The sequence below is a fragment of the Oryx dammah genome, unplaced genomic scaffold (genome assembly GCF_014754425.2).
Source record: "Oryx dammah isolate SB20612 unplaced genomic scaffold, SCBI_Odam_1.1 HiC_scaffold_24, whole genome shotgun sequence".
In the NCBI taxonomy this organism is placed as follows: domain Eukaryota; kingdom Metazoa; phylum Chordata; class Mammalia; order Artiodactyla; family Bovidae; genus Oryx; species Oryx dammah.
In genome coordinates this window covers 17,971,891-17,990,417 of record NW_024070208.1, presented here as the reverse complement: position 1 = coordinate 17,990,417, position 18,527 = coordinate 17,971,891, and the positions used below count along the sequence as shown (strand labels likewise).

Sequence of the window (18,527 nt, the reverse complement as noted above, 5' to 3'; positions counted from 1 at the left end):
TTGCTATGAACTTTCCCCTTAGCACTGCTTTTATTGTGTCCCATAGGTTTTGGGTTGTTGTGTTTTCATTTTCATTCATTTCTATGCATATCTTGATTTCTTTTTTGATTTCTTCTGTGATTTGTTGGTTATTCAGAGCGTGTTGTTCAGCCTCCATATGTTGGAATTTTTAATAGTTTTTCTCCTGTAATTGAGATCTAATCTTACTGCATTATGGTCAGGAAAGGTGCTTGGAATGATTTCAATTTTTTTGAGTTTACCAAGGCTAGATTTATGGCACAGGATGTGATCTATCCTGGAGAAGTTTCCATGAGCACTTGAGGAAAAGGTGAAATTCATTGTTTTGGGGTGAAATGTCCTATAGATATCAGTTAGGTCTAACTGGTCTATTGTATCATTTAAAGTTTGTGTTTCCTTGTTAATTTTCTGTTTAGTTGATCTATCCATAAGTGTGAGTGGGGTATTACTGTCTCCCAGTATTATTGTGTTATTGTTAATTGCCCCTTTCATACTTGTTAGCATTTGTCTTACGTGTTGTGGTGCTCCTATGTTGGGTGCATATATGTTTATAATTGTTATATCTTCTTCTTGGATTGATCTTTTGATCATTATGTAGTGTCCTTCTTTGTCTCTTTTCACAGCCTTTGTTTTAAAGTCTATTTTATCTGATATGAGTATTGCTACTCCTGCTTTCTTTTGGTCTCTATTTGCATGGAATATCTTTTTCCAGCCCTTCACTTTCAGTCTGTACGTGTCCCTTGGTTTGAGGTGGGTCTCTTGTAGACAGCATATATAGAGGTCTTGGTTTTGTATCCATTCAGCCAGTCTTTGTCTTTTGGTTGGGGCATTCAACCCATTTATGTTTAAGGTAATTATTAATAAGTATGATCCCGTTGCCATTTACTTTATTGTTTTGGGTTCTGGTTTATACACCCTTTTTGTATTTCCTATCTAGAGAATATCCTTTAGCATTTGTTGGAGAGCTGGTTTGGTGGTGCTGAATTCTCTCACTTTTTACTTGTCTGTAAAGCTTTTGATTTCTCCTTCATATTTGAATGAGATCCTTGCTGGGTACAGTAATCTGGGCTGTAGGTTATTTTCTTTCATCACTTTAGGTATGTCCTGCCATTCCCTCCTGGCCTGAAGCGTTTCTATTGAAAGATCAGCTGTTATCCTTATGGGAATCCCCTTGTGTGTTATTTGTTGTTTTTCCCTTGCTGCTTTTAATATTTGTTCTTTGTGTTTGATCTTTGTTAATTTGATTAATATGTGTCTTGGGGTGTTTTGCCTTGGGTTTATCCTATTTGGGACTCTCTGGGTTTCTTGGACTTGGGTGATTATTTCCTTCCCCATTTTAGGAAAGTTTTCAACTATTATCTCCTAAAGTATTTTCTCATGGTCTTTGTTTTTGTCTTCTTCTTCTGGGACTCCTATAATTCGAATGTTGGAGCATTTCATATTGTCCTGGAGGTCTCTGAAATTGTCCTCATTTCTTTTACTTCGTTTTTCTTTTTTGTTCTCTGATTCATTTATTTCTACCATTCTATCTTCTACTTCACTAATCCTATCTTCTGCCTCCGTTATTCTACTATTTGTTGCCTCCAGAGTGTTTCTGATCTCATTTATTGCATTATTCATTGTATATTGACTCTTTTTTATTTCTTCTAGGTCCTCGTTAAACCTTTCTTGCATCTTCTCAATCCTTGTCTCCAGGCTATTTATCTGTGATTCCATTTTTGTTTCAAGATTTTGGATCATTTTCACTATCATTATTTGGAATTCTTTATCAGATAGATTCCCTATCTCTTCCTCTTTTGTTTGGTTTGGTGGGCATTTATCCTGTTCTTTTACCTGCTGGGTATTCCTCTGTCTCTTCATCTTGGTTATGCTGCTGCGTTTGGGGGGGCCTTTCTGTATTCTGGCAGTTTGTGGAGTTCTCTTTATTGTGGAGTTTCCTTGCTGTGGGTGGGGTTGTATCAGTGGCTTGTCAAGGTTTCTTGGTTAGGGAAGCTTGTGTCGGTGTTCTGGTGGGTGGAGCTGGATTTCTTCTCTCTGGAGTGCAATGAAGTGTCCAGTAATGAGTTATGAGATGTCAGTGGGTTTGGAGTAACTTTGGGCAGCCTATATATTGGAGCTCAGGGCTGGGTTCCTGTGTTGCTGGAGAATTTGCATGGTATGTCTTGCTTTGGAACTTGTTGGCCCTTGGATGGTGCTTGGTTTCAGTGTAGGTATGGAGGCATTTGATAAGCGCCTATCGATTAATGTTCCTTGGAGTCAGGAGTTCTCTGATGTTCTCAGGATTTGGACTTAAGCCTCCTGCTTCTGGTTTTCAGTCTTATTTTTACATAGTCTCAAGACTTCTCCTTCTATACAACACTGCTGATAAAACATCTAGGTTAAAGATGAAAAGTTTCTGCACATTGAGGGACATCCAGAGAGTTCACAGAGTTACATGGAGAGGAGAAGAGAAGAGGGAGGAGGGAGTTAGAGGTGATGCGACTGAGATAAGGTGGAATCAAAAGAGGAGAGAGCAAGCTAGCCAGTAATTACTTCCTTATGTGCCCTCCACAGTCTGGACTGCTCAGAGATGTTCACGGAGAACATATATATGAGAAGAGAAGAGGGAGGAAGGAGACAGAGGTGGCCAGGAGGATAAAAGGGGGGAATGAAAAGGAGAGAGCCAGATCCAGCCAGTAATCAGTTCCCTAAGTGTTCTCTACCATCTGGAACTCACAGAGATTCACAGAGTTGGGTAGAGAAGAGAAGGGGAAGGGAGGAGACAGAGGCGACCTGGTGGAGAAAAAAAGGAGAGTCCAAAGGAGGAGAGAGCAATCACGCCAGTAATCTCACTCTCAAGTAAAAATGGGTACTGAAGATTGGGTTTTTGAATACCAAAAAGCAAAGATTAAAAATCTAGAGTAGAGGTTGGATTTTCAAAAATACAATATTAAAGAAAAGAAGAAGAAGAAGAAAACAAAGTCACAAGAATTAATATAAAAAAAATATATATATGAGTTTGCTTTAAAAATAGGGTCTTTTTTAATTTTTTAATTTTTATTTTTTTTTAAATAGGATCTTTTTTTAGAAATGTAATAGAGGTTATAAAAATGAAAATTAAAGGAGTAACAGAGGACTTAAAAATTTTAAAAAGTTAAAAAAAGAAAAGAATGATTGTAAAAATAGTAAAGATATATCTAGGACTTTCTCTGATGGTGGTGTGGGCAGTGTGGGGTCAGTTCATTTTCAGATAGTTCCTTGGTCCGGCTTATATTTCTCAAGATCTATAGGCCCCTTCCTATGTAGTCGGTACTAACGACAGGGTTTTAATCTATTGCACCTGTCACTTCCAAGGCGGTTCCCTTTGTTTTAGCTTCTTCTGTTTGCTGCTCTCTTCGGTGTCTGATTTCCGCCCTGACACAAGGAGGGCGGTGGTGGATACTTTTTTTAGGCTCACTTGTTCAGTCGTGCTGTGGGGATGGAGGGACACTGCAAACAAGTAACACTGGCGTGTGCTTGCAATGTCTCAGCCACACTGGGCCTGCCTGCTCTCACGGCGCACACAGCTCAGGCTCTAGGTTGCTCTGCCAGGAACTGTCTGAGGCTGGCCCTGGGCTGCATGCACCTCCCATGTCTAAGCCGCTCAGGCTTAGGCACTCAGGTAGTCCTCAGAGGCTTGGAGTTGGTTGGGCCTGCGTTTTGTGCCCTTCCCAGGTCCGAGTAGCTCAGGTGTTTGGCGAGCGCAGTTGCTGTGACTTATTGCCTCTCCTGTCCCTGCTGCTCAGTTTTCTGGGTGTACAACTGGCGCACCTTCTCAGGCGGATGATGACTGTCCAGAGCCCCAAGGAGTCTTAGTTAGCAAAGAAGCCTGTTTGCAGTTTGGTAGTTAATGTCTCTCTGGGGCTGCTATTGCCCTGTTCGGCCCTTCCAGCTCTGGCTGCCTGTCACCGGAGGGGAATGGTCTGCAATTGGCTAATTCTGTTCTGTCCTTTGTTCTGTGTGCGGTCCTGGTGGTGTCTTATGTTAGAGCTTTTCACTTGGTAGCTATCCTACAGTCTGGTTTGCTAGCCCAGGTTAGTTTGCTCTGGTTACCCTCGGGGCATTCGGGCCGATCCTTAGAAAGCAATGCAGCCTGCGCCTCCCTGCCCAGCCCCCGCTTGCTAGTGGTGGATGCAGGCGTCTGCGCTGCTTCTCCGCTGGGGATGTTACCGTTGGGCTCGTAACCTGTGGGTTTTAATTATTTATTTATTTTTTCTCCCTGTTATGTTGCCCTCTGTGCTTCCAAGGCTCACCACAGACTCGGCAATGAGAGTGTTTCTTGGTGTTTGGAAACTTCTCTCTTTTTAAGACTCCCTTCCCAGGACAGAGCTCCCTCCCTACCTCTTTTGTCTCTTTTTTTGTCTTTTATATTTTTTCCTACCTCTTTTCGAAGACAATGAGCTGCTTTTCTGGGTGCCTGATGTCCTCTGCCAGCATTCAGAAGTTGTTTTGTGGAATTTACTCAGCACTGAAATGTTCTTTTGATGAATTTGTGGGGGAGAAGGTGGTCTCCCCGTCCTATTCCTCTGCCATCTTAGGACCGCCCCTTGTCATATAATTTTAAATTCAGTTCCATTTTAAGGTAAAACCTTTCATAAGATCAACAAAAAAAGAGAAATTTAGGTTAAGAATGTGAAAATAGCATTATTAATTTATTTGAAATTATAATTCTTTGCCAGAACTTACTGTTCTGAAAGTTTATCACTAAAATTTCAGAGTTGAAATTTGATTATTTGAACTACCAGTTAATTCAACAGGCATGACCATATGCAAAACTACAGCTATTGTTTTAACAGATCTCTTTCTTATTTTCTTATGTAAGCTTTCTTCTGAACAGTTGGCTACAAATTTGAGGGTTTCTTTCTAATTAGGGAATTAGTACAAAGAGCAGTTGACTTTCTGTTTATATATTTAATTTCTTATGTATTTTTTTAGATTTGTCTCTAACTTACAGCCAACTCTTGGAGATCTAATCATTACTTTAGTGAGAATTTAATATTAACTATTTTCCCCCAGTAGCGCTGCATTTTATTTGGCTCTTCACTTCTCTTATTAGCAGCTATGAGAAGAAAAGGACGGTACAACTAAAATAAAATATTCAAATAAACTCTAAAAGTTTATTCATTTTACGTCTTCTTTTGAATAAAATCATATTTGGGAGTTATCTGTACATTAATTCATCTATATTATACTTCAGTAGCAGGACAGTAGTAAGTAGACTCTTAAATCTGAATTTTTTCCTCTCTCTTTAGATCTCTGTAAATGCTTATAATTATGAATTGCCTTTCTAGGGAGGAAATGAAGAATGCCTTTTCATTTGAAGTTTGTAGAGTGTTGAGGTCCTTTAATGGACCAGAACCTGGTGGTCTGGAGTTGACCGAAAAGAAAGTAGAGAGAAAGAGGCTGATACTCCTTGGTTTATGCAGAAAGCCAATAAAACCCCTGGCATGGGGCTTGCTCTGTTCATGGAGGCCTCAGGCGCCTCTCGATGGGGTGAAGGCACAGAGTGCCTTCTCAGGTGGGTCTTAGAAGCCCAGGCAGGAAAGTGAACTCAGAGAGCCTCTGTGGTCCAAAGAAATAGCCTGAGAGAGAAAGAAAGAGAGAGAGAGAGAGAGGCATATATACTGTAGTTATTCTCAGCAAAGATAAAGATTAAAATTCCAGACTTACAAAACATAGGTGATCCATATTAAAGAGAGAGAGAGTTGTAAATAATCACTTTTACCATATGGTTCCTGTGTATTCCCCCTTTAAAAATTGTTTTATTTGCAACTTTAGTGTGTGATGTCCTCGTTTGACTATGCCTTGTACTTGTGGATTATAAGCAATACCTGTAATATATTTAATAGAAAAAGATTGTAAAAATTGTTTAAAGTGTCTAGAAATATAGGCAGGGCCATTGTCTGTTTTTATAGAACTAGGAGTTCCCATGACATCAAAACAAGCTAATTAAGTGAGTTGTAACGTGTTTTGTAGCTTCACCATGAAGAGATGTGGCCCAAATAAAAGCATTCGTGAGGCTTAATACCTTGTGTGATAGGCTGAGGTCTGTTAGGAGACGCCATTTGTTAGATTTCTTTTTTATGACAAAAATAGGAAGAGTTCCAAGGAGAACAAGATTCCTCAATATGCTTTAATTCTAGTTGTATATCTGTAAGTTCCTTAGCTGCCTGTAATTTCTCTTTCGTGAGGGGCCACTGCTCTCTCCAAATAGGCTGGTCATACGTGCAAGTTATGCATATATCTAACTTTTCCTTAGCAACTATGAAGTGTCTTGTATATTAGCATTTTATAGATTGGTGAATATATTTATTATATCATATTATAATATATACATTATATATAAATATATATATTATACATAAATATATATATTATACATTATATATTATTAATAGTTTAAAATCTCTTTAGTTTCTCTGTAAGAAAAACTTTTTGTAAGAGGAAGTTAATGTTCAGTAATTAATGTTTTAAAATCTTATTTTATTTGGAAATGACCTAGTTATTTAATAAACTTTTATTATTTAGTTTATTACAACTCCAGAAATTTAAGTTATCCCAATCTTAAGAAATTATTTTTTGGGCTCCAAAATCACTGCAGATGGTGATTGCAGTCATGAAATTAAAAGACGCTTACTCCTTGGAAGGAAAGTTATGACCAACCTAGATAGCATATTCAAAAGCAAAGACATTACATTGCCAACAAAGATCCGTCTAGTCAAGGCTATGGTTTTTCCAGTGGTCATGTATGGATGTGAGAGTTGGACTGTGAAGAAAGCTGAGTGCTGAAGAATTGATGCTTTTGAACTGTGGTGTTGGAGAAGACTTTTGAGAGTCCCCTGGACTGCAAGGAGATCCAACCAGTCCATCCTAAAGGAGATCAGTCCTGGGTGTTCTTTGGAAGAAATGATGCTAAAGCTGAAATTCCAGTGCTTTGGCCACCTCAAGCGAAGAGTTGACTCATTGGAAAAGACTCTGATGCTGGGAGGGATTGAGGGCAGGAGAAGGGGCCGACAGAGGATGAGATGGCTGGATGGCATTACCGACTTGATGGACATGAGTTTGAGTGAACTCTGGGAGTTGGTGATGGACAGGGAGGCCTGGTGTGCTGCAATTCATGGGGTCGCCAAGAGTCGGACACGACTGAGTGACTGAACTGAACTGAAGAGATTATTATAATAATAGATTATTCTATTAAAATATAATTATTTTTAATATAGTTTATCCAGAAGTTTTCATCTCATTTATATATTGATATATATATAAAGAGTTACCTTTTTGTTGACAAATTTAGTTTACCTTAAACCTAGGCATAATAAAAGTATTATATAATGTTGATGACTTAAGACATGTCTTAATTAGATTAGCAAACAATTATATTTAAATTGTATTTATATTTAAATAAACATTATATTTAATATTTTTCAGTTCACTAGGTTTGAATTTAAATAGAGCTCATTAACTTCATATTATCTAAAAACAAAGCTGGTATATGACGGCAGCACTGCCGGATGTTGAGGGTTTGAGAGAAAAGATGGAATTTGCCCCAGGTTTTTGTTGAAGGGGACCTGGGGGGCCCCCTGCTTGGAGTTTCCTGGAATAGATTTTCCTTCAATGTCAAATTTAGACTTACAGTCTTTGGCCCAATGCATTTCTCTACGGCAGCGAGGGCAGATTTTTGGAGGTTTTTTTATTTTTATATTTTTATTTTTATTTTTTTTGTAGCTCTCTTAGGGCAGTCCCTTTTTAAATGGTTCTTATTTCCACATGTAAAGCATCCTTCATTTCCCTTTCTTAAGCAGCAACATTGTTTCAGCTAGTATTTGCATCTTTTGAGTTTCTAATCCTAGATTGGGACCAGCCTTCAAATAATCAATAATAGTCCCTGTCTCACGAATTGGAGCTATAGCTTTTTGACGTTCCTGATTTGCATTTGCATAAGCAAGTAATTTCTATAGTTGCCTTTTGGCTTCTTCTCCAATTACAGTACAGGAAATAGCAGTTTGTAATCTAGCTAAAAAATCAGCATACGTTTCATTAAGTCCCTGAACTTTAAATAAGTGATGAAGTAAAGTAGAAAAGTGATGGGGCTTTCCAGCCGTTTTACTCATGTCTTAATACTTGGGCCTCAATAGGCCCTGGGGTCACTCTGTCTGAATCTGCATACGTGTACCAAGCTCCTGTTCTGGGCTCCACTTGTTGAGGTCCTTTAATGGACCAGAACCTGGTGGTCTGGAGTTGACCGATAAGAAAGTAAAGGAGAGAGAAAGAGGCTGATGTTCCTTGGTTTACGCAGAAAGCCAATAAAACCCCTGGCATGGGGCTTGCTCTGTTCACGGAGGCCTCAGGCACCCTCTCGATGGGGTGAAGGCGCAAAGTGCCTTCTTGAGTGGGTCTTAGAAGCCCGGGCAGGAAAGTGAACTCAGAGAGCCTCTGTGCTCTGAAGAAATAGCCTGAGAGAGAAAGAGGGAGAGAGAGAGAGAAAGCAAGACATGGGTACCAGAGCTCGGATGGAGCAGAGGTGTTTTAATCAACATGGTGTGGGCATATATACTGTAGTTATTCTCAGCAAAGAAAGATTAAAATTCCAGACTTAAAAAACATAGGTGATCCATATTAAAGAGAGAGAGAGTTGTAAATAATCACTTTATTACTGTATAGTTCACAAGAAGGAAGAGGGTATTTATCACCGTATAGAAAAACTAACGAAGGAACTGCCTGGATTCCTCGGCCCCCTGGCTAGGCTTGCCTTTCCTCTTAATTCCTGAATATTCAGCACACAGGAAGCCTCCTGTTAAATGCTTCCTGAGAGTAGAGAAAGTAAAAATTATACTTTTAACTTCAAACATTTCCCTTTACTTGAGCTTGCTTCTGTTTTCTTTAGTTTCAGAAAGGCACTGTGAATTATTTTGTTAAATTGTGTGTGTGTGTGTGTGTGTTGCAATGAGTTCTGACACCAGGGTACCCAGAGGCGAGCCAGACTTCACAGGTTAAGAGCACATTCCTCTGCATGACTGCCCTCACTTCAGACATCAGTTGCAAGTTTAGCGTCCCCAGGTCACCCTCACTTCTGACTAACTGGCAACAAATTTAGGGATTCCTAGTATCTTGCCTGGAAAATCCCATGGATGGAGGAGCCTGGTAGGCTGCAGTCCATGCTAAGGGTCGGACATGACTGAGCGACTTCCCTTTCACTTTTCACTTTCATGCATTGGAGAAGGGAATGGCAACCCACTCCAGTGTTCTTGCCTGGAGAATCCCAGGGACGGTGGAGGCTGGTGGGCTGCCGTCTATGGAGTCGCACGGAGTCGGACACGACTGAAGTGACTTAGCAGCAGCAGTATCCCTCAGGTTCATAATTGGCTAGAATGACTCACAGACCTTAGGAAAATACTGTATTTGTGATTACAGTTTTATTATAGCCAAAGGATAAAAGCCAGAACCAACCAAATGGAGATGCACAGGGCGTGGTCTGGGAGAATCCCACACATAAAATTTTCATTTGCTTCAGGAATGTGTCACCTTCCTCACATACTGATATATGACAACACGCAGAGTATTGTGCAACCTCAGAAGCTCATTGAGCTTGTGGTCTAGAGCTGTCATTTTTTTAAGTTGTGGTCAGAAACATAGATTATGAAATTTACTGTCTTCAACTGCTTTTATGTGTATCAACTAAGATCATGGCATCTGGTCCCACCACTTCATGGCAAATAAAGGGGGGAAAATGGAAACAGTGACAGACTTTATTTTCTTGGGCTGCAAAACACTACAGATAATAGTTTAATAAACTATATTAAAAACAGTCCTGCAGCTGTGAAATTAAGACTCTTGCTCCTTGAAAGAAAAGCAACGACAAACCTAGACAGTGTATTAAAAAGCAGAGACATCGCTTTTCCGACAAAGGTCTGTATAGTCAAAGCTGTGGTTTTTCCAGTATTCATGTATGGATGTGAGAGTTGGACTATAAAGGCTGAGCACAGAAGAATTGATGCTTTCGAATTGTGTTGGAGAAGACTCTTGTGAGTCCCTTGCAGAGAAAGGAGATCAAACCAGTCAATCCTGAAGGAAATCAACCCTGGATATTCATTGGAAGGACTGATGCTGAAGCTGAAGCTCCAGTACTTTGGACACCTTGATTTAATGAACCGACTTACTGGAAAAGACCTTGATGCTGAATAAGATTGAGGGCATGAGGAGAAGGGGACAGCAAGGAATGAGATGGTTGGATGGAATCATTGACTCGGTAGACATGAGCTTGAGTAACCTCCTGGAGATAGTGAAAACAGGGAAGCCTGGCATGCTGCAGTCCATGGGGTCGCAAAGAGTCTGACACAACTTAGCCACTGAAGAGTAACAACAATATTGAAATCTAGTCATGTAATATTACATTTAAAAGGTACAAAGATGTACAGGGAAGTATAAATCTTCCACCCACCCTTGTTCCTCTACCACACAGTTTTTTTTTCCTTTAAGACTGATACTTTTTAAAAATCTTTTTTTGCCTAGGTATAATAACTCTCTTTAAAAAAAATAATAAATATTCCCAGACTCATCTCTTTGGCTGTTGCTGTATTTTGAGGATTTGAAACACTGTATTGTTCTCCAAACAGTAATGAATATTTTGGTTTGGCCAAGAGGTTCATTCGGTTTTTTCCATTAAGACAGCTATAGTAGTGCTTCAGAGAAGGCAGTGGCACTCCACTCCAGTACTCTTGCCTGGAAAATCCCATGGACAGAGGAGCCTGGTAGGCTGCAGTCCATGGGGTCGCTGAGGGTCAGACACGACTGAGCGACTTCACTTTCACTTTTTATTTTCATGCATAGGAGAAGGAAATGGCAACCCACTCCAGTGTTCTTGCCTGGAGAATCCCAGGGACGGGGAAGCCTGGTGGGCTGCCGTCTATGGAACTCTGTTGCACAGAGTTGGAAAGGACTGAAGCAACTTAGCAGCAGCAGCAGCAGTAGTGCTTCAGTTCAGTTCAGTTCAGTTCAGTCGCTCAGTTGTGTCCGACTCTTTGCAACCCCATGAATTGCAGCACGCCAGGCCTCCCCGTTCATCACCATCTCAGACTCACGTCCATCGAGTCTGTGATGCCGTCCAGCCATCTCATCCTCAGTTGTCCCCTTCTCCTCCTGCCCCCAATCCCTCCCAGCATCAGAGTCTTTTCCAATTAGTCAACTTTTCGAATGAGGTGTCCAAAGTACTGGAGTTTCAGCTTTAGCATCATTCCTTCCAAAGAAATCCCAGGGTGGATCTCCTTGAGAATGGACTGGTTGGATCTCCTTGCAGTCCAAGGGACTCTCGAGTCTTCTCCAACACCACAGTTCAAACACATCAATTCTTCGGCGCTCAGCCTTCTTCACAGTCCAACTCTCACATCCATACATGACCACAGGAAAAACCATAGCCTTGACTAGACGGACCTTAGTTAGCAAAGTAATGTCTCTGCTTTTGAACATACTATCTAGGTTGGTCATAACTTTTCTTCCAAGGAGTAAGTGTCTTTTAATTTCATGGCTGCAGCCACCATCCACAGTGATTTTGGAGCCCCCCAAAATAAAGTCTGACACTGTTTCTACTGTTTCCCCATCTATTTCCCATGAAGTGATGGGATCAGATGCCATGATCTTCGTTTTCTGAATGTTGAGCTTTAAGCCAATTTTTCCACTCTCCTCTTTCACTTTCATTGAGAGGCTTTTTAGCTCTTCTTCACTTTCTGCCATAAGGGTGGTGTCACCTGCATATCTGAGGTTATTGATATTTCTCCCGGCAATCTTGATTCCAGCTTGTGTTTCTTCCACTCCAGCGTTTCTCATGATGTACTCTGCATAGAAGTTAAATGAGCAGGGTGACAATATACAGCCTTGACGTACTCCTTTTCCTATTTGGAACCAGTCTGTTGTTCCATGTCCAGTTCTAACTGCTGCTTACTGATCTGCATACAGGTTTCTCAAGAGGCAGGTTAGGTGGTCTGGTATTACCATCTCTTTCAGAATCTTCCACAGTTTATTGTGATCCACACAGACAAAGGCTTTGGCATAGTCAATAAAGCAGAAATAGATGTTTTTCTGGAACTCTCTTGCCTTTTCCATGGTCCAGCGGATGTTGGCAATTTGACCTCTGGTTCCTCTGCTTTTTCTAAAACCAGCTTGAACGTCAGGGAGTTCACGGTTCACGTATTGCTGAAGCCTGGCTTGGAGAATTTTGAGCATTACTTTACTAGCATGTAAGAGGAGTGCAATTGTGTGGTAGTTTGAGCATTCTTTGGCATTGCCTTTCTTTGGTACTGGAATGAAAACTGACCTTTTCCAGTCCTGTGGCCACTGCTGAGTTTTCCAAACTTGCTGGCATATTGAGTGCAGCACTTTCACAGCATCATCTTTCAGGATTTGAAACAGCTCAACTGGAATTCCATCACCTCCACTAGCTTTGTTTCTAGTGATGCTTTCTAAGGCCCACTTGACTTCACATTCCAAGATGTCTGGCTCTAGATTAGTGATCACATCATGATTATCTGGGTCGTGAAGATCTTTTTTGTACAGTTCTTCCGTGTATTCTTGCCACCTCTTCTTAATATCTTCTGCTTCTATTAGGTCCAGACCGTTTCTGTCCTTTATCGAGCCCATTTTTGCATGAAATATTCCCTTGGTATCTCTAATTTTCTTGAAGAAATCTCTAGTCTTTCCCATTCTGTTGTTTTCCTCTATTTCTTTGCATTGATCGCTGAAGAAGGCTTTCTTATCTCTCTCTTCTTGCTGTTGTTTGAAACTCTGCATTCAGATGCTTATGTATTTCCTTTTCTCCTTTCCTTTTTGCCTCTCTTCTTTTCACAGCTATTTGTAAGGCCTCCCCAGACAGCCATTTTGCTTTTTTGCATTTCTTTTCCATGGGGATGGTCTTGATCCCTGTCTCCTCTACAATGTCACGAACTTCATTCCATAGTTCATCAGGCACTCTATCTGTCAGATCTAGACCCTTAAATGTATTTCTCACTTCCACTGTATAATAATAAGGGATTTGATTTACGTCATACCTGAATGGTCTCACGGTTTTCCCTACTTTCTTCAATTTAAGTCTGAATTTGGTAATAAGGAGTTCATGATCTGAGCCACAGTCAGCTCCTGGTCTTGTTTTTGTTGACTGTATAGAGCTTCTCCATCTTTGGCTGCATAGAATATAATCAGTCTGATTTCTATGTTGACCATCCGGTGATGTCCATGTGTAGAGTCTTCTCTTATGTTGTTGGAAGAGGGTGTTTGCTATGACCAGTGCATTTTCTTGGCAAAACTCTATTAGTCTTTGCCCTGCTTCATTCCGCATTCCAAGGCCAAATTTGCCTGTTACTCCAGGTGTTTCTTGACTTCCTACTTTTGCATTCCAGTCCCCTATAATGAAAAGGACATCTTTTGTGGGTGTTAGTTCTAAAAGACCTTGTAGGTCTTCATAATACTGTTCAACTTCAGTTTCTTCAGTGTTACTGGTTGGGGCATAGACTTGGATAACTGTGATATTGAATGGTTTGCCTTGGAAACGAACAGAGATCATTCTGTCGTTTTTGAGATTGCATCCAAGTACTGCATTTCGGACTCTTTTGTTGAGCATGATGGCTTCTCCATTTCTTCTGAGGGATTCTTGCCCGCAGTAGTAGATGTAATGGTCATCTAAATTAAATTCACCCATTCCAGTCCATTTTAGTTCGCTGATTCCTAGAATGTCGACGTTCACCCTTGCCATCTCTTGTTTGACCACTTCCAATTTGCCTTGATTCATGGACCTGACATTCCAGGTTCCTATGCAATATTGCTCTTTACAGCATCGGATCTTGCTTCTATCACCAGTCACATCCACAACTGGGTATTGTTTTTGCTTTGGCTCCATCCCTTCATTCTTTCTGGAGTTATTTCTCCACTGATCTCCAGTAGCATACTGGGCACCTAATGACCTGGGGAGTTCCTCTTTTGGTATCCTATCATTTTGCCTTTTCATACTGTTCATGGGGTTCTCAAGGCAAGAATACTGAAGTGCCTTGCCATTCCTTTCTCCAGTGGCTTAGTTGTTTTTAATTTCATTTGAAACACTTTTGTTAGATATGTTGTGACAGCTGTCAGATCAGTGAGCTTTTAATAAAAAAATCACAATTGGTTTATTTTTGTATAGCCATTTTAATATTGAAGATGGAAGAAAAAAGCAATGTTTTGGCATATTTATGGTTTATTGTTTCAAGAAAGTAAAAATGCAAGTGAAATAAACAAAAAAGATTTGTGCAGCGTATGCATAAGGTGCTGTGATGGAGTGAATTTGTCAAAAATGGTTTGTGAAGTTTTGTGCTGGATATTTTTCACGGGACAGTGCTGCTTCATCGAGTAGACCAGTTGAAGTTGATAGAGATCAAATGTGCCTTTTATTTTTACTTTAAAAACCAGACGAAGATTTTGGCTAACCCAATAATATTATTTCTTTACTTTATATCTTGAAATGAATTTGTTACTGAGACATTTAGATACTGGGGTAGAAAAGTGAAATTAGTCTTTAGGTTTATTTTTTTCTTTCCTGAATTAAGAATCGTGTATTCACCGTAGAAATTTTCTTTTTTTTAGAAAATGTTGTTGTTCAGTCACCAAATAGTGACACAAATAACAAAATTACATAATAGAAGTCTTACTTAATGTTTTATTTTTTATCTTTTTTGTGTCTGTGAATGGTGGGTGGTTGCACATTTAAACACACTTCATGTTAAAAAAAAAATTGAGTATAGAATCTAGGGTTTTGTACCTTTTTTACCCCAGATTATACTACTGAATCATTTTCCTTTCCAGAAGCATTTAATAATCTTCAGTATGTTTTTACCATTTCCTGTTTTTGCATATTAAGATTATTTCCAGTTTTGTCCATAGATTGGTAAATCTATTAGATAATTTTGCTTCAAGGTGTTTTCCTTAACTGATCTTAGGAGACTTAAAAGTTAATTGGTTAGTATTTATGTCTTATTATATTCTTCATGATAATAGCTGGAGCTCTTCTTTGAAGGTAGATAGCTTTCTTTTTCGAAGAAGGCAGTGGCAACCCACTCCAGTTCTCTTGCCTGGAAAATCCCATGGATGGAGGAACCTGGTGGCCTGCAGTCCTTGGGGTTGCGAAGAGTCGGACATGACTGAGCAACTTCATTTTCACTTTTCACTTTCATGCATTGGAGAAGGAAATGGCAACCCACTCCAGTGTTCTTGGCCTGGAGAATCCCAGGGGTGGCGGAGCCTCGTGGGCTGCCATCTCTGGGTTTGCACAGAGTCGGACACAACTAAAGCAACTTAGCAGCAGTAGAAGCAGCTTTCTTTTTCACTGACCTCCAATAGCCTAGAGATTATAAATCGGAACGTTTGTTCATTAGATTTTCCCTTTTAAGTATCAGTAAACTGTTTCTATTATTTTTTAAATGTTCTTTAAACAATACTTTAATGTCCCTGCAATTCTTGTGAGAAATGTAGAGGTTATATTTCACATATACGTGTATATTTATATTGTTTGGTATACATTTTGTGTACATTTTTAATCCTTTTCCCCTCACAGGTAAGACAATGTCTTCCTCCGCCTTTTCCATTATTTCAATTGAATGTTTAGAAGAACACTGTAGGAGATGCAAGGATAAATTCTCAAGGGAGTTTAAAAATAGTGGGAAGTGACAGATGTATAAGTTTGATAGTATGCACAAATAGATTATAAGATTTTATTGATGGGCCCAAAATAAAATCTAGATGTTTTTCTGTTTCCCTTCCTGCTAGGGTCCTGTATTAATAGGAAGTTCTCACGGTGGTGTCAACATTGAAGATGTTGCTGCTGAGACTCCTGAGGCCATAGTTAAAGAGCCTATCGATATCGTAGAAGGCATCAAAAAGGAACAAGCTGTCCGGGTATGTTGTGTTTTGAAACATTTCTAGCTTTTAATTGGATAATTGCAACACTTAAAGAGAATTAACTTTATGTAAGTGAAGTGCTTGATAAAACTTCTGAAAACATTTTAAAGATAAGGATTCTTTTAAAAGAGCCACTATACGTACCATAGCCATACCTAGTAAACTCAGTATCTTCACTTACCCAGTCATTCCAGTTCCCTAGTTGTCTCATGTATTTTTTTTTTTCTTTTATAATCTGAGTTGGGATCCACATAAGTTCCTTCATTGCAGTTGGTTTATAGGTCTCATAGGTCGTCTTCTGTTAATAGCTTATAGGTTTCCTTTTCTTCACTTTGTTCATCCATTTTCTCTCATTTGTTGAAGAACTGGAGTGATAATCCGGATTTTACATCTGCATGGTGGCATTTAATATGTTCCTGTCCCCCCTTTATTTCCTATACACTATATGGAATGGTAGGGACACTGTCTCATATATCCCTGTGATAGATCAGTGATTTTATTTTGGGGGTTTTATGGGTGCTTTTAAGAATCTGATTAAAGCTGTGGGCTTTCTCTCAGTGTATTCACATGCACAATAAATTTTGCCTGCAATTACACTAGTTTTCTATACCGTCCTTGTGTGCCTCTCCCTCTCATTACATTCCCCCCTCAAAAAGAGCTCTCCAAGACAAAAACTTAAGTATGACGTTAATTATGGTGTGTGAGAGTTGCTTGGTAATGTTTTAATATTGCTATTAAATTGTTTATATATAAAAAATAAGTGACCCATCTTAAAAAGAAGTTTGAATATTAAAGCTTGAATGAAATTAACATCTCTTATCAGGAAACTGTCAAACGAAGCTAATGGTATTGAAGTACAGTAGAGCAGGAATTTTGACTGATTCAGAGACCTCCCTGATAAAGCATGAAGCAAATCATTTAGGCAAGTGAGTGGTATAAATGTTTAAAGGGGACAGAGATTTGACTCATTAGATAGTTATATGAGAGTGGTAACTAGAGTCTTGAATTTAGATGAAAGAGAAAACATTTGATTTACAACAATATTTGAAGGAATAATGTACTGAGTTTGTAGCTTTTTGAGTGATGGATGGACGGAAATTCTACTCAGTATAATGCGAGACAAACTGATGTCATACTAGGCTGATCAGAATTCTTTTGCAATTTTCAGATGTTTAAATTTAAAACAGTAGATTGTGACCTCTGAAATCTTTCTAAATGAAATGGTACTTTTAATTCTTCTTACTCTTTTTTTTTTGAAATGTCTTAACCCCAAATGGCATTTCTCAATTAGATCATCCACTTTATTTTATTTGTATTTAATTGTTTGCATTTGGCTTCTTACAGAATCACATTCACTTTCAAAGAATTTAATATTTTCTATTATTAAAAGTTAAATGTATTGTAGTTTTAGATAACAATAGGAAAACAGGAGAAAACTCCTCCAGAGGGTTTCTGAGCAACTGTGGCATTTAGGATTAAAAAAAGAGACATGTAACTTCCATACATGTAGCTTCTTCTGTAGGTTCAAAATTGCTTATAAAACTTTAAAAAATTATAGATACTTGATCCCCTGTAGAACCTGTGAACCACAGCCTCTGGGTTGAGACCTTGGTGTATGTATTTTTTAAAAAGCTCTTCAGGTATATTTAGTAAGAAATCTTTGCTCAAGACTGTGAACTCTTCTACTAGATTAGAAGCTTGAAAGTGAAAGTTGCTCAGTCATGTGTGACTCTCCATGGAATTCTCCAGGCCATAATACTGGAGTGGGTAATCTTTCCCTTCTCCGGGGATCTTCCCGATTCAGGGATCGAACCCAGGTCTCCCTTATTGCAGGCAGATTCTTTACTAGCCGAGGCACCAGGGAAGTTTAGGTTTAAGATATCTTTTGAATCTAGCATTTATTAGGTACTCAGTACTCTTGCCTGGAAAGTCCCATGGATGGAGGAGCCTGGTGGGCTGCAGTCCATGGGGTTGCAAAGAGTTGAACACAACTGAGTGACTTCAGTTTCAGTTTCACTTTTCACTTTCATGCATTGGAGAAGGAAATGGCAGCCCACTCCAGTGTTCTTGCCTGGAGAATCCCAGAGACGGGGGAGCCTGGTGGGCTGCCATCTATGGGGTCGCACAGAGTTGGACACAACTGAAGCGACTCAGCAGCAGCAGCAGCAGCAGATTTTTGAATGAATAGGATGATACTCATTTTACTAGTCATTTTACTGAATGTAGACACTCTTGATCAGAGAAGGCAATGGCACCCCACTCCAGTACTCTTGCCTGGAAAATCACATGGACGGAGGAGCCTGGTAGGCTGCAGTCCACGGGGTCGGTAAGAGTTGGACACGGCTGAGCGACTTCACTTTCACTTTTCACTTTCATGCATTGGAGAAGGAAATGGCAACCCACTCCAGTGTTCTTGCCTGGAGAATCCCAGGAACGGGGGAGCCTGGTGGGCTGCCGTCTATGGGGTCGCACAGAGTCAGAAACGACTGAAGCGATTTAGCAGCAGCAGCAGCAGCAGACACTCTTCATAAATTACCTAAAAAGTAAAACAGGGTTAGTACTTTGGCCATTGTTTTTAG

General features: G+C 39.7%; 1 protein-coding gene across 1 annotated transcript in view; it reads left to right on the top strand.

The window, feature by feature from the left end:
* The window catches only part of SUCLA2 (succinate-CoA ligase ADP-forming subunit beta), a 58,610-nt gene that overhangs the window by 20,969 nt on the left and 19,114 nt on the right, over positions 1-18,527 (top strand). The window contains exon 5 of the mRNA XM_040266911.1: positions 15,817-15,945. Within this exon, the coding sequence (XP_040122845.1) occupies positions 15,817-15,945 (129 nt within the window). The remainder of the gene's footprint in view (positions 1-15,816; positions 15,946-18,527) is intronic.